At 42.6% G+C, this 16534-nt stretch overlaps 2 protein-coding genes across 2 annotated transcripts in view; both read right to left on the bottom strand.

The window, feature by feature from the left end:
* Nucleotides 1-707: 707 nt before the first annotated feature.
* Nucleotides 708-1799, bottom strand: LOC136699077 (G-protein coupled receptor 20). Its single transcript, XM_066673519.1, has one exon. It carries the CDS (start codon nt 1797-1799, stop codon nt 708-710), a length of 1092 nt encoding a protein of 363 aa, XP_066529616.1.
* A 12618-nt stretch (nt 1800-14417) lies between these two features.
* The window catches only part of trpn1 (transient receptor potential cation channel, subfamily N, member 1), a 33886-nt gene continuing 31769 nt past the window's right edge, over nt 14418-16534 (bottom strand). The window contains exon 29 of the mRNA XM_066675928.1: nt 14418-16529. Coding sequence (XP_066532025.1) covers nt 16372-16529 — 158 coding nt within the window. The 3' untranslated portion in view covers nt 14418-16371. The remainder of the gene's footprint in view (nt 16530-16534) is intronic.

Consider the following 16534-nt stretch of genomic DNA (forward strand, 5'->3'; position numbering starts at 1 on the left):
GAGCAACAGATGGACTCCATTCTGTAATTGTAGAACTACAAACAGCTCGTTTATGGTCAGTGGAGCTGATAACATGAACAATGACTGTAGAAACAACATTATATTTTAATTTTTAAACTGATTAGTGCATATAAACTATACATAACAATGTATGTCACACTTAAAACAAATTAAAGTATACGCGATCTCTCCAGATTTGGTGTTGATTCATTGATATTTAACCGTCAACGTATTCCATGTTGCTGATTTTTCGTTACATAAATACACTGCTTGATCTCCACTCTGTCAGGCATTAAAGTCTCTTAAGGACAAAGTGAAGTGGACTGTTTCCTCAGTCCTCGCCCAGGGCCCTTATTGTGGAGATTTGTGTCCTTGCTTTTGTGAAATACAACTTTGTCTTGCTGCTTAAACACCGTCACCATGTCTAAACATCTTCTTTAATGCAGCCCAACTGTGGAAAACATATATTAAACGTTGTGCTGTTCCTGGCAGTCAGGATGCATCATTACAGCTTTCTAAAGCATCAACACATCCGAAAGGAGGATTTCAGTCCCTGAGGATTTCAGCGTGAAGTGTTTTTGAAGCATGGACTACTTTCCGGAAGAGGCCCAATAGAGAGCAGCCAATTGGAACAAAGGTCATTTACATAAATCATTAAGGGGAAAGTAGTGAAAAAGGGTAACTGACAGGTAAATGCTTTTTTTCTCTCAAGCTGGCACCTCTCTAGGGGTCAGGGAGCATGGGGTGAGGGTGAGAGTGGCCACACTGTAGACGAGGGCAACGGCGGCACCAGACCCTTTGGAGCTTCTTTGGGGGCCGCCCCCCTCTGCTTCAACTCCGCCTCTTTGTGGTCCTCTCCTGCGGAAAGCCCTCCTTAGCGCTGACCTGAAGTTGTCCGGCACAAAGCAGTAGACCACAGGGTCCAGGCAGCTGTTGAGGCTGCTGAGAGTGACTGTGGTGTGATAGGCCACTACATGCTGCTCTCTGGTGCCCCCTAGGCGGAAGTACACCACGGCCTCACGGATGTGAAAGGGAGTGAAGCAGACAGTAAAAACCACCAGCACTGCCACAAGGAGGCGCACTGCCCTCGCCCTCCGGCCCCAGCTTTGTGGCATGAAGCTCTGGCTGGCCGTCAAAGCACAAGCCACTCGTATTGTAAAGGCAACGATGACCAGCAGTGGGAGCAAAAACTCCAGAACTGTAACGGCGAAAAGTGCCGCCAATTGGCAGCAAGACTGACCACTGAACTCCAGCGCTGAGGTCTGGAATGAATAAGTGACTATGACAGCAAAAAGCCAAACAGCAGCACTAACACCTTTGGCCATACTCGGGTTTCTCCAGCGACTAGCGGCCGCCCACACCACCGCTAAGTACCGGTCCACGCAGATGCTCGTGAGGAAGAGGATGCTGCAGTACATGTTGACGAAGTAGCTGAAGGTGTGGACGTAAGAGCAAGCCAAACAGGCCCCTCCACTGTAGTACAGAGCCACTCGAGCTGGCAGCGACAGCGCCACCAACAGGTCAGCAACAGCCAGGTTAATTGTGTAGATGACTGGAGCAGTTCTGGACCTGGTGCCCTTACAGAACACATACAGAGCCAGGCTGTTTAGGGAAAAGCCCACTACAAACATGAGACTGTTGACCACCATGAGCGCCACCCACAGGCTGTGGAAGTCCTCGTACAGGGCCTCGTCCAGATGTGCCAGCCGCTTCAGGTAGGGCACCCCCCAAAGTCGATGAGAAATGTTGACCGGAGGGTCAGGGGTGATGTTGAAGAACTCTTTGAGGAGGCTCTCCATGGCTGTGGATAGAAGAACAGGCTTAGATTTTTGTCATAGAGTCCATAGAGACACATTGCAAATGAAAAATGAGGATGCACCATTATGACTGAATCTGATTATGTGTTTAACTCATTCATTCATTCATTGTCTGTAACCCTTATCCAGTTCAGGGTTGTGGTGGGTCTGGAGCCTACCCGGAATCATTGGGCACAAGGCAGGAACAGTGAAGGGGTGCCAGTCCTTCACAGGGCGACACACACACACACACACACACATTTGAGTCGCCAATCTGCCTCCCAACGTGTGTTTTTGGAGCGTGGGAGTTAACCGGAGCACCCAGATGAAACCCACGCAGACACAGGGAGAACACACCACACTCCTCACAGACAGTCACCCGGACGAAACCCACGCAGACACAGGGAGAACACACCACACTCCTCGCAGACAGTCACCCGGAGGAAACCCACGCAGACACAAGGAGAACACACCACACACCTCGCAGACTGTCACCCGGAGGAAACCCACGCAGACACAAGGAGAACACACCACACACCTCGCAGACTGTCACCCGGAGGAAACCCACGCAGACACAGGGAGAACACACCACACGCCTTGCAGACAGTCACCCGGAGGAAACCCACGCAGAAACAGGGAGAACACACCACACTCCTCGCAGACAGTCACCCGGAGGAAACCCACGCAGACATAGGGAGAACACACCACACTCCTCACAGTCACCCGGAGTGGGACTCGAACCCACAACCTCCAGGACCCTGGAGCTGTGACAGAGACACTACCTGCTGCACCACCTTGATGCCCAACATACACAGCACAGTTAATGTTTATTTAGGATTAGTTTGGATGACATCATTGAGTAATGTTCTATCATTTCTTGGCTTTAACATTGGATTAAGAGTATTTTTTTTAACAAACCAGACCTAGATGAAAACTGTGAAACACTGTGTGAAAATTCTTAAAACTACTCCTTTAACTACTAATATTTTGCTTTGTTTTGACTCATTTCTCACATATAAGACAAAGCGGTCCTGGAGGAAACAGCTAGAAGCATCCTGGAGTGGACACTATGGGAATGTTTGTACATGACAAGTCTCTTTATCTTGGCCCTGTTTTCTTGAGAGTAGCTTACACAATGATTCCGTGGACGGGAAAAAAAAGCCTTCCCCAAGATCCACACACAACAAAGGAGCTACAGAAGAAGTACTTTAAATTCCATGTTAATGACACAGTGCTGATGAACAGATGGATAAAGAAACTGCGAAACTGTCACTAGATGAGATTTAGAAACATTAAGAAAGCATTTTATAAAGTGAATGCCGTGTTGAATGCTTCACAGCCAAAGGAAGGTTCATGGCTTTTCCAAAAATGGAGGGAATGTTGCCCTCGTTATTTCAGACATTCATTCACTGCTCACAGATTAACCTTTCGGTTCTTCATCTTCACTGACGGGCAGAGACTTAAAACAGCAGATTCAAACTCCTGCATTTAGAAGGTAGAAAATAATGTTGAGAAGTGCAGGGTTAAAATTAGCAGGAGTCATGCTTTGTGTATTTTTTATTGAATTCCAATTCCAGTAATAACATTATTATACAAAAATCGGATATCATCCTTCATTTATTTGTTTTTCTGGTCAAAATTATTCCTGTTTTCAGGGGATATTTCCAAGGGGATTAGCTTTAAGTGGAAAAATAAATGTCTCAACAAGCTGGATGTGGGACTCTTAAAGGGGACATATGCAAAACTGTATGTATGTAAAACTATAAATACTCAAAATGTGAAAAAATCTATCCGTGTTTTGTGAGTCAGCTGAAAGATTTTTGTGTCAGGAATCATATGCTTCTACGAGCCATTTGGATGGCTCCATTATTGTGACATCACAATAAGGATATTGCATAAATAATCTATGCATCAAATTGCATAGAACCACCCTGGCACCACCCCTCACCTTCGTAAACATGGGATTGGTGGGGCGTGGCCAGCTACAGCTTATTTGCATAAAAGTGACAGAGCCCTCGTTCCGAAAGGGACTGAAACTGGCGAGAACAGAGCTGGTGAGATCTCTTCATGTGAGAGTGATGTTGCACAAAGAACTTCATGAACATGCTTTGTAAAGCACATAGACGTATTCTAACTTGTTTAAAAAGAGGTATAATATTGTCCCTTTTAAGAGCCATGTAAAAACCACCAGAGCTTTCAACTTTGAGAGAAAGAGGAGAAGATCAAATGCTTGATTCATATCTGAGCACACCCACAGCTAATGTTCTTGCTTTCACCGTGAGAAGGACAGCTCCACGTCCTTTCAGACCCACAGTGTTGTAGTTGTTCTTCTCACAGTGGAAACCTGAGAAACCCTCAAGAAACCCTAAGAAAAGGAAAGTTAAATAACAAAGGGTGGTCTCTGCTATTTGCACAGCACTATTTCTTTTTATTTCTTTTCCTTTTCAATGACTGTGTCCACATGCCTGACTCTCTAGTAGCTGATGGAGATAACAATAACAAGAAGTTGGAAGGGTTAATCATTATAAGCATTAATATTCCCTTTGTAAAATAAGAAATTAGAAAGTCTTGCAGCAGTGGCAGCTTACCTTTGAGTGGTTTATTGAATCCCTGGAGGCTTTGTGAAGCAGGTGTCACTCAATGGGTCACTCACCAAACGGTTGGCACTAAATGGGCACCTAACAACCTTAATGTACCAACAATAAAAAAGTCCCATATCCTAATGGTGAGGAATCCAGGTCGTGAAGAGTTAGACATCCACGTCTCCAAAGGACGCCAACGTTTGCTCTTTTCGAATGCTTTGAGGCTTTTAAATCACATCTTTCACTAAAGGAAGCCACTTTCACTTTTCTGGTTTTTTCCAGTTGCCTGTATCTGTTAGAACTTTGATTTGCAGGTCCTTGTTGCTGCCGTTGAGTCCTTCACCACACACTTCACTAAGTTTCTTAGTGAAGTGTGTGGTGGAGTTTAGGGCCTCTTTCTCTCTCTCTCTCTCTCTCTCTCTCTCTCTCTCTCTCAGAACAGGGGGTGTAGGAACCTTCCCAAATTTGCTCTGGCTCTGACGTCACTGGCTGTGAATCAAGGGCTCAGACCTCATCACACGATTAAGAGAGTGATAAAGCCTTTTACGGCAATGACGTGATATTTATGGAAACAAATAATGATCCAACTTGATTAAGTCTAACCTGCAAATCAGATGCTGTGGGTGTCGGTCTGGAAAAGCACTTGAAGCTAGTCTTAAAACAGAAAAGATCTGCAGCTGTGGTGGACTCAGACTGAAAGGCAGGGGTGAAAAAATAAAAAGAGCACCTAGTGCATGACACGGGGCCCCATTCGCTCGTCAAAACCTATGATTTAATAATATAAGGGCACTTCTTAAGGCACATTATGGAATGTTCTTGCTCTAGAAAGCTCATCGTCCTAATTTATTGCAAGAAATGGCAACCAAGAGAGCACTTTGTGTCATTTTTGGCACTCTAGAGGGCACTTTAGCTAGGTTTTTTTAAACCATGGGTGCCACCCCCAGCCCCAGAGTCCGCCAGTGAGCTGCAGTACTGATTTTTCCCATAAACTTCCAAAGAAAGCTTGTAAAAGGGACAGTGTACATTATATACATCTATGGTCTTATGGTGGATTACACTGACCCCACTGTGGTCACACAGTCTGATGTCGGTTGTGCCACTACTTTGCAGAGGCTTGTTAAAGTGAGCAGCCAATAGGTGCAAGCATCTTCCAACAAGCGCTGGAAGAGAATAGAGTTTGAAGCCCCCTCAGAATTGGGATATTGGACTATTACTGTGAGGATTCACAGCCAGATGAAACTTAAGATCAGGTGCTGATGTGGGTTGAAAAATTCTGGATCACAAACACAACTTTAACTCATCCCATAGGTAATAGATGCAGCTCCATCTTTTTGGGGAACACAGTTCTGCTGCTCCACAGCTGTCTGCTGGGGGCCTTTGTTCGCCTCAAGTATGTTTATGGGTCAATGATGGGGTAAGACATTAGTTTCCTGTATATCACAAGAACATACTGCATTACAGAGCTGTGACTGTTCCAGGAAGAGATAGGACATGAGCAGTGTGTTTAACTCACTCCAATCTCTCTGTAAACAGACCATTCTCAGTTCATCCAGCTCTGCTGAGGACCATTTTCTCTAAGTCACCTGGCAGGAGTCCACTTCCAAAGTGACTAATGTAAATCAAGGCTTCATGTCCTCAGCAAAGATGGGGCAATCAGAGAAAGTGACCCACAGTGACCCACAGCTAAAACTTAACTGTGTCTCTAGGTACAGGAAAATAATCTATACAGATGGACAGCTGAGAAGAACTGATCACTTAGGCTACTGTGTGTGAGAGAGGGACAATTACCTTTGGTACCTTTGGGTTCAGTCCTTGCCTCGGCTCACAGTCTGTCTTTTGGGAGCCTTAGGAGTTTACGAGAGATGACTCAGACATGAGGTTTGTAATCTAGGCATCGGATTTCTGAGATAACACCGTGTGTGTCCTGCTTAACGTGTTTGCTGAAGTCCACCTATGAATCTAAAGGCAGATGTCAATTTAGGTGCTGTTTCTGTTGATCACTCTTTGTGCTCTCTTCATCTCTGCCCCAAAAACCCACTCTATTTCAAAGTCACTAAGATATCGTCTGGGAATCCAACTGAGACTGTTGAGCATTGATATTAATGCCAGAGAGGACTGGATTAGTAGGAGATCCCACTTTCATGAGGTAGGTTTTTGCGTGTCATACAGTGTTAAAGACAAATAGAATTCAAAAGATAGAGTCTGGAATTACTGACTATACCACAGTTTTTTCTAACCCTGGCTCGGCTGAGAGATATTCTACGATTGCTGAGTGCCATAGATCAGTACCCCAGTGCCAATATCTCAAGTTACAGCACGAACCTCGAGTGTATTATTGCGATTATACCACAGTTCGTTATTGACGTTTATTATTAGGTTTTAAGATGAAGAAGACTGTGAAAAATTATTTGTTTATCAACTTTCCACGAGGTAGAATACAAACCAGATTCCAAAAAAGTTGGGACACTAAACAAATTGTGAATAAAAACTAAATGCAATGATGTGGAGGTGGCAAATGTCAATATTATATTCATAATAGAACATAGATGACAGATCAAAAGTTTAATCTGAGTAAACGTAACATTTTGAAGGAAAAATATGTTGATTCAAAATTTCACAGTGTCAACAAATCCCAAAAAAGTTGGGACAAGTAGCAATAAGTGGCTGGAAAAAGGAAATTGAGCATATAATGAACAGCACTAATAACACTAATTAGGTCAATTGACAACAGGATTGGGTATAAAAAGAGCTTCTCAGAGTGTCAGTGTCTTTCTGAAGCCAAGATGGTAAGAGGATGACCAATTCCACCATTGTTGTGCAGAAAGATAGTGCAGCAATACCAGAATGGTGTTACCCAGCGTAAAATAGCAAAGACTTTTAAGTTATCATCATCAACCGTGCATAACATCATCAAAAGATTCAGAGAATCTGGAACAATTGCTGTGCGTAAGGGTCAAGGCCGTAAAACCCTACTGGATGCTTGTGATCTCCTGGCCCTTAAACGTCACTGCACCTCAAACAGGAATGCCACTGTCAGGGAAATAACAGAAAGAGCTCAGGATTACTTCCAGAAAGCATTGTCAGCTGTTGCCAGCTGAAACTCTACAGTGCAAAGAGGAAGCCATTTCTAAGCAAGCTCCACAAGCTCAGACATTTGCACTGGGCCAGGGGTCTTTTAAAATGGAGTGTGGCAAAATGGAAGACGAGTCACGATTTGAAGTTCTTTATGGAACACTGGGACGCCATGTCATCCGGACCAGAGAGGACAAGGATAACCCAAGTTGTTACCAACGCTCCGTTCAGAAGCCTGCATCACTGATGGTATGGGGTTGCATGAGTGCTTGTGGCATGGGCAGCTTGCATGTCTGGAAAGGCACCATTAATGCAGAGAACTATGTTTAGGTTCTAGAACAACATATGCTCCCATCTAGACGTCATCTCTTTCAGGGAAGACCCTGCATCTTTCAACAAGATAATGCCAGACCACATTCTGCAGCAATCATCAAACATCGTGGCTACGTAGGAGAAGGATCCGGGTACTGAAATGGCAGCCTGCAGTCCAGATCTTTCACCTATAGAGAACATTTAGCGCATCATTAAGAGGAAGGTGCGACAAAAAAGGCCCAAGACGATTGAACAGTTAGAGGCCTGTATTAGACACTCTCTAAAAAATAAAACATTGGGTAAAAAAAAAAAAATCAAAGCAACGTCTTTTTGAGTTGTGTTTACTTCTGGTAAAATTACATTGATCCAACATAGTATTTTGAGTACGGTGTATTTGTTTTTCAGAGCATTGCGTCAACGTAAAAAATCAACGCAACGTTTTGTGACAGTCTTTTTGAGTTGTGTTAAATTCTAGTAAAATTACATTGATCCAACATAGTATTTTGAGTACAGTTAATTACTTTGACAGACATAGTAAAAAGCATTTTTTTTTTACATGAACTTAATAAATGTCACCATCAAAAGATATTCAACAGTATGTTTACTTTTATTCCATACTGTGATCATATCTCACATCTTTCACATACATGAAACAGTAAAAAAAATGTATTCTGTTTACTGTATAAATGTCACAGTTATAAGGCTCCATTTCAGTCAACTGAGTGTGAGAAAATTTAAACAATGATGCAAGAACATGAGAACAAAAACAGAAATAGAAACTTAACTTCTCTCTCCTGTGTTTCCCTCTCCCTCTGATTAACTTGTGCCTTAAGTCTCAAAGCAAATTAAAGAATTAAATAAAAAAAAACCTGAGGGTCATAAAAGTGTTCTTGGCGGTTGTAACACTCTTACAGAGTTAAAGAAAGCTAGCTGGCTAGCCGGCTAATTCTGCTTATATCCACCAAACACAGACCGTCAACACAACAGAAAAACGGGCAAACCTAAACACACCAATAAAATAAACCACTTTGGGTCATGAAAATGGTTATAACCCTCACCCTGGTAGCTTTTTTTGTGCCTTATCCACAACATGGTGTGCCTGGAGCAAACTGAAGCAGCCTTCTCCAGTAAAGTTCATCTTGTCCGAGTGGGCGGGAGAAAGAAAATGAATGAGAAAATGGCGTCCAATACAAATAATTAAGTTGCCAGAAAATGATTTTTGGTTTTTAGTATTTAATGAAATATATTAAGTTCTGGTTAGTCAGGAAATTGTGTTGAAACAACACTTATATTATTTATGTTCCCAAAACTCAATAAAACACCACATGAATATAAAAACTCTACAAAAATCATTCAATTACATTTTTATCTTAAAGCAGTGCATATATTTAAGTATTGGCTATAAAGGCCTCCAGAATGACTTTTTAGAGTGCATGAATGGGAGAGCATTCCTATTTCTAAACTTGAGAAACTGGTCTCCTCTGTCCCCAGACGTCTGTTGAGTGTTGTAAGAAGAAGGGGGCGGGGGTGCCACACAGTGGCAAAAAATGGCCTTGTCCCAACTTTTTTGGGATTTGTTGACGCCATGAAATTTTGAAACAACATATTTTTCTCTTAAAATGATACATTCTCTCAGTTTAAACTTTTGATCTGTGATTTGTGTTCTATTCTGAATAAAATATTAGATTACAGAGTGACACAGTGGACACTTTAAACACTTTCTGATTTAAAAATAGAAAACTGTGTGGAAATAAAACCAGAACAATGCTGTGTTTGTGTGTTTCTGGGGATGTGGTCGACAAGACTCAAGGTGCAGTCATTTTGATCCTAACCTTTGGATAATCCATGACTCTTTCCTGACTCTATCTGCTTATCTATGGCCACTCAGAATATTTATAAATAAACGAACCAGTTTTTGTGCCCTGTTTTTCTTAAAACCTAACAATAAACTGTGATAACGGAACTATAACATCTCACGTTATAGCGCTCTCTGTTGTGGATGTTTGCTTAATTATAAATCAACACTAAATGTGAAGAATAGAGTAGTGTCAGGAGTTTGTAAGATGATGCCTGGTTAGAAACAACGCAATGATAAAAGTGCAACTATTTAACACAGTCAACATGTGTCCACTGTACAGAGAACAGAGCACTGAGGAAGGACTTCTTCAAAGAGTCCATAAGGAGTGATGAATTCAGAACCTTCAGCTCCTGCACATTTCTCTGACGCCCAATCTCTTCACCTTCACTGTTATTCTCCACAGTTTACTCTTTGGAATTCATGAGGTATGACTCCTTGAAGGTTTAATCCTCTCTCGGGGAAGATGGATTCACTCGGACTTTGCAAATAACAAATAAGTGTTCGAAAATAACTCGCGAGGTGTGATTGATGGCGGTCTTGTTTCTGCATTCCTCCTCAGACAGCGAGGCTGAGGCTGAGAGCTCCTCCAGCAGAAACCCCCCTCTTCCTTGTGTTTCTGTTAAGAGGCTTAAGCGGCCATTCATTGTTTTGAAAGCTCGTGTTTCACAGCCCGGATGCGGCACGCTTGCGGAGAACCAAGTGGCTGGGGTGGTCTGCCGTCCAGGATCCAGGTGGTCTGCCATCCTGCCTCGCTTTGCCATCAATAAATCTTTACAGGCCTCTTTACTGTGCCACCTCTTATGTCAGTGTCAGGTGCTGGTGCAGTTTTATGAGGTGATCTGAAGTTTTAATCCACACTACACAGACAAAATGTCGCGCTGCGATTACACTGCCACAGGGTTCAACAGAGACCACTTTACAAACACACTGATGAAGGTTCTCCTTCACCCGAATGATTGCCATTAAGAGATCATGCCTTGATTTATCAGAAGACCCACAGAAACATGTCGCTTATGGATTATTAAAGATGTCGTTTGGGTTTCTGAATGGCACAGGCCTCTAAACACTGTCCTATCTCCCCATCTGTGTGGAGGACAGCCTTATGCCTGGTTTATACTTGAAGTGTCACGAAAATCGCAAGGAAGCATGAGGCCAAAATTGCATCACACACCCAGAAAGCTCCATGCTTTAGTGGATCTCGGCGTTGTTTGCAAAGAAAGCTTTCAAACTGTCTTGCTAATCACACCCTTGAAACAGAAAGAATAATTTAAGGCTTAAGGCTGATTTATACTTCTGCGCTTCCTTGATGCAAAGCTTGTGCTGTAGGCCACACAAGAGCCCTATGCCTTCGCAAGCATTTATACTTCTGCATTGGTGTCTCTGTCGCTCTGCAGTTGCACCGCCACACCACTAGGGCTGAATCTCAAACATCTTCTACACTCTGTAGTACACAATGCAGTGGTGTAGTAGAACTACTTTTATAAATCTTTAAAGTGCACTATTTAGGGAGTAGGTCCTTGTTTGGGACAGAGCATAATTTATGGCACATTTTTCCTGTGTGGTCCTGTTTCTCACCGAGTTATTTTTTCCCCAGAGACATCCGTATATTCATCCCTGACGTCCACACCATGTTTGAGGAAATCTCTTGCCGTGAATTTGCCTCTGTCTGAGGTCTCTGTAGTGTGGAAAACAGGATTTCAGTTTCCTGTATTTTTTTCGGTTCAACTTAAACAATGTCCGTCCGACTACTGACCAATCACAGTTGTTGCGGTCTGCGTCGACACGATGCGTAGTTACATTTCTGGAGAGGTACGCACCAGGCTACAGTGAAGTATAAAATGGGCTTTACTGTCCTTTCTCTATTTCTCCAGGTTGGTATGATGACCCTTCCTCTTCCACCATCATTCAGTATGCTCAACAATGCCTTGCTGTTTGCTAAAAGAAGAGAATTAGCACGTTAGCATTCTCCTACAAGTGTGTTGAGCTCCAGTTTTGGCAGCAGTTGGAAAAGACTGGCACTTCCCACCAAGATGTGTACTTTATAGCATAAAAAAGGGTCTGTCTATCAGCGTGGGTTCATTGTTGGTAAACTGCTTTGTGAAGACTAATAGGTGTAAAAGAAAACTCTTGTGTTCATTGGCTGCAGGTCCCCTGAGTAATTAGTGCCAAGCTCTTAATGTGCATTTACTAGTTCGCCTCACATTATTCAAAACGAACAGAGGGTTATTAAAAGACTGACAGGTTTATCAAACACACAGTAATGCCCTCTATTCTAGCATTGTTTCTATGTCTGTATGGTAGGTTGGGATTGGCCTGGACCCCTCAGGCTTCATGTTTTAAACATGTCACTGTGACAGACCCCAGAGAACTAACGGTATTTCAGCTCTGGCCTTTTAGATGCCTATAAAATAGCTGTATTCTAACATCCACTCTCTTGCTTACACACCGAGGGGCTTACATAGGAGAGTTCAGGTGTGTGAGTGTATGATTGTGTACTCTTCACTCAAAAGGCAATGAAGTTTGCAAGTGTCCATTAGAGTGGTGAGTAGAGTTAAAATTAGCCTGATGTCAAGTCTCATGCTCATCATAATAAATGCCATGTCCAGTCCTTTTCAGAATGTCACTAATGGCTGGAAGATGCCTAAAAGTTAGGTACACTAATTGGTGAAAAGCTTTTAGCTTTATCTCCTCGATAAAAGCTATCAGTACGGAGTCTGTCTCACAGCATTTGAGCGATGCCATAGAAGAACCACTTTTGGTTTCACAGAGAAACATTTAAGATCGAGTGATGGTTTTTTAAACCTTTAAAAGGTTCTTCACACTCACACTTCTCTTAAACACACAAGTGTTTCTTCTATGGCATCGCTCAAAGAACCCTTTGTAGCACCTTTATTTTTTCAGAGTGTACTCTGCTTTCTTGCTTTTGCATTCAGTAAACTTGGTCCTGGTCGTTGCAGCTGGGTTCTGTTTAAGTCTGAGCGAGCCGAGTAGGGACTAAACCGTGGCGTGTTAACCTTGCAGAGCGCTGATTGTCCAGAGAGAGTCGTCACACTACGCCACGCAACGCAGACGACCAGCACCAACTCTCCATCTGTAAAATCTCCAGCTGCAGCAGAGATCACGTTTGTTTTTATCCGACTCACGACGGCAGCTCTTAAAATTACACTGTGGTCTTTTGAAAAGGTTCAAACGCTCCTTGGATCGGTGGCTGATGAAAGAATCCAGCGAGAGCTGGACGCTGCAACAAGGAAGGAACAAACTCTACTGATCTGTCTGAACAGATGACGGAGTTGTGTTCAGTCCCAAACAACAACAACACGCCAATACACCATGAGTAAACACCACTTAATGTTACCGCCACCGTTGTTGTGGTTTCCAAAGCCCACTGTTCCCGTTAGAGACAGGGGTTTTGAAACGACACTGAATACTTTTCAGGGGAAGCTTTTGAAGTGGAGAACAAACCAGGTACCAGGGAACAAAAAGTGAGCAGAGTCGAGTAGAGCATGTACCATGCAGTGGAAAAGTACCTGTTTCCTGTAGTATTGTCTCCTACTCTTCTTAGAAAGCTTTACCTTAGATGTTGGAACAATGCTGTGTGGTATTAGTGAGGTTGGGTACTGATGCTGGATGATAATTCTGGATCACAAACACCACTCTAGTTCATCCAGAATATACTGTTCCAGAAGGTGGAGCCACAGCTCTCAGGTCAACGCTGGTTAATCTTTGTGCAGCTGTTTCGTAGTGTCTTATTATTTTGGTGAAACCCACTTTACTGAACTGCTTTTATTTAAATGGTACCCACAAGTGGTTCTGGACAGGAGATGTATTTGTGAAGTGGCTGCACATTACATTTCAAGTAAGTAGTGTTACACTGAGAGATGTGATCCAAATATAAACTATGGGTTTCATCTTCCTACAACTTCTACATTCCCATGTTTCTGCACAAAACACATGTAAAAGATGTGATACTGGGAGGAGGCTATAAGATGCCAAGTATGTAGACAAGTATATTATTACAGTCAATACATTTTAATACATTTTATGAAGTTTTTTCATGTATGCCAGAAGTTTCAGTCTAAATAAATTTGTGTGAAACGGAAAAAGGTAGAGGATTGTCATCAGAGTACAGCACTGTAAAAAACAAATGTATCCATCCTCACACTGAGACATAAAAACATGAATGAAAACAAAAAGAGCCTTGAACCGGATTCAAAGCAGAAACCGGACGCATGGAATTCTGAAGCATCCGTTGTAAAAACTAAAATATAGTTGGAAATGGAAAAATGCATAAACTCCAGAAGTAGCCGCTCCATTTAGCACGGAGTGTCTGATAAAATATGCGGTCCAACTTCATTCGTAATTAAAACAGGAAGCGGGTTTATTGACTTGGCTTTCGCAAAAAACAGAGAATAAAAACTCTGTCCTCATAAAAGTGAAAAATACTGTCTCATCATCAGGTTTACTGCAGGACTCACCTCGCTGTCCAGAGTTATACTCCACAGAGGGTCTGGATCCGTGACTTATGAAATGTTTAAAGCGTCCATGCCATTAATCTCGGCCTTGAGCTGGGGACGTTTTGTTTTTATTCGGCTTTCACCACGGTGAGACGGAGAGCGCTTCCTGCCGAGAGGTTCGAAAGGATGGATGAGGGTTTGGGACGCTGTATATCTGACCGATGGAGTTTTCGGACACTCACAGACATCTGTTTAATGTCAGAGCAGGGGGCGGAGAGAAGGCTGCTTCAGACGTATCACGTGTCTGGAGTTAAAGGTGATAATGAGACAGAAGATAGGATGTTAGTCATGGTAGAAGTTTATTTGGATATTTAAAACATGTGGACATGATTCAGTCTGAAGTTTATCCAATAGGATTTGAGTCGCATTTCTGTGCATCCTTTTGGAAAAAAAAAAAAAAAAAAAAAAAAAAGACAATCCAGGAATGTACATTTGTGTTATTATGTATAAATCATAATAAAGGCCTCAGAAATGAAATAACGGCAGTGCATTGAGATACATGATTCAATGTATAATGACACTGAAGCTCTGTTAATCCCCTAGTATGGACAACTGCACACAGAGGTTTAATAAACATCCCATGGCTGAGTCTCTGAAAATCCATATTTCAAATTAGATCAGTGCTAAATGGGTCTTATAAACAAAATGACAATGCTGAGGTTCTTTCGTCTTCTGTTCCTCTTGTCGAATGAATTCTTACATCATTAGGATGAGAGAGGTAAATGCTGTCCTTACAGTAAGGAACGACTAGGTTTGAACCTGCTCTTAATTCCAGACTTGTGATTAAATTTAGTCTAGATGCTATTTTCCAGTGACATCATAAAGGATACATATTTTCAAAAAGTTACTCATTCAGTGCACGTACACATTGCTTTGGGGATCTGGCGTCCACCAACCCACACACTGTGAAACAAGACCACACAGTTAATAATGTGTGTTGCTTACATCAGAAAACATGGGATAAAATGAGCCGTTAAAACGAAACCTTTTTGCTTTTGTAGATTGCATAGATTTTTAAATTACCCCGCCCCTCGTCTGAGTCTGTCCAATCACAGCGCTGGACCTGCGTTTATGAGAGTGCAAAGACACAACATGTGCAGAGAAATAAGAGAAGTGAGCAAAAACGGAGAAAACGAGAACGGAGAAGAAAGCGGCTAAAAACCAGAGCTTCTGCTCCTCGCTCCTCACTGCTGTGCGCTCGGGGTCGGGGTGAACAGCGAGCGGCTCGTTATCATTTAAAGAAACAGGATCCTTGTGGTATTTTGACCACAGCGGGTCACAGATGTGATCACTAAATTGTGTTTACTTATGGAAATAGGGAGAGTATGTCCCTTAAAATTTAAACTGGACAGAATAGACATCCGATTACTAAAAATTGACATCATACATCAATATATCATTTAATACTTGCAATCCTTGAGCTCAAATCATCCTGATTAGCAATACAGTGACTCTTTCAAGTCTGAAAGCAATAAGAAAAAAAAAGGTCATTGACATCAATAGTATTTTGCTAATTAAAAGACATTAGTTATAAGAAAAAAACAAAATACTGTAATCACACAAGTAACGCTGTAATTATTAGCACTTCATTAAAGGCAATGCTACTGAGGTGCATCCACCTGTCTGAAAAACACGTTTAATGTGGTTTAAGGTCCATCTGTGCAATTTAACAATGCTTTCTCCTCAGTGAAACCTCAGTGAAGTCTGAAGCTAGGAGAACACACCAGGCCTCACACTCTGGGTGGGGTCCTCCTCTCCCCTTTTCTCTGCTCACAGTGCCAGCCAACACGGGCCTTTGTCAGCTGATGTGACAGATACGGGCAGTGTGTGTACTTCTCTTTAATGGCTTTGTGCAAGTGGCAGTTTGAAAAGAAGTGGTGCGTTAGCCTCGTAGATCTTAAAAGAAGCTCCCAAGGCTGGTGGCACTGTGTGGGGGAGACTCACTGAGCAGTGGAAATGGAGAAGAGCTAAAACTGGGACTAAAATTCAGCAAAAACATGGAAACAAACAAGCTTATGAGGAAAAAAGGTTATTTGAGAGTGTGTGAGCATGTGGTTAGATATAATACCGTGCTTATCACTGATATGTCCAGTGGGTGGTCAAGATTTATAAGCTACGAATCCCACCCTGGAAAAAGAAGACTGAATGCAAATAGAAGTGTGGTGAAAACATGGTGAAAACATGGGTCTGTTAGTCGCAGCAGATGATCACAGTCCGACAGTGGGTGAGTGATTTTGTTACTGATGATGAAGAGGGTTTTGATAGCTCTCTGCCTCTGGTGGGGCTCTGTCCTTCTGACCTCGCAGGGCTAGAAAACGTTGGACCACTATCGACCAGTCAGTCACATTCTCTACTCGCATCTGTCCCCCAAGTCTGGGCAAAACGATGGGACCACCTGCA

This window comes from Hoplias malabaricus, chromosome 6 (genome assembly GCF_029633855.1).
Source record: "Hoplias malabaricus isolate fHopMal1 chromosome 6, fHopMal1.hap1, whole genome shotgun sequence".
NCBI lineage: Eukaryota > Metazoa > Chordata > Actinopteri > Characiformes > Erythrinidae > Hoplias > Hoplias malabaricus.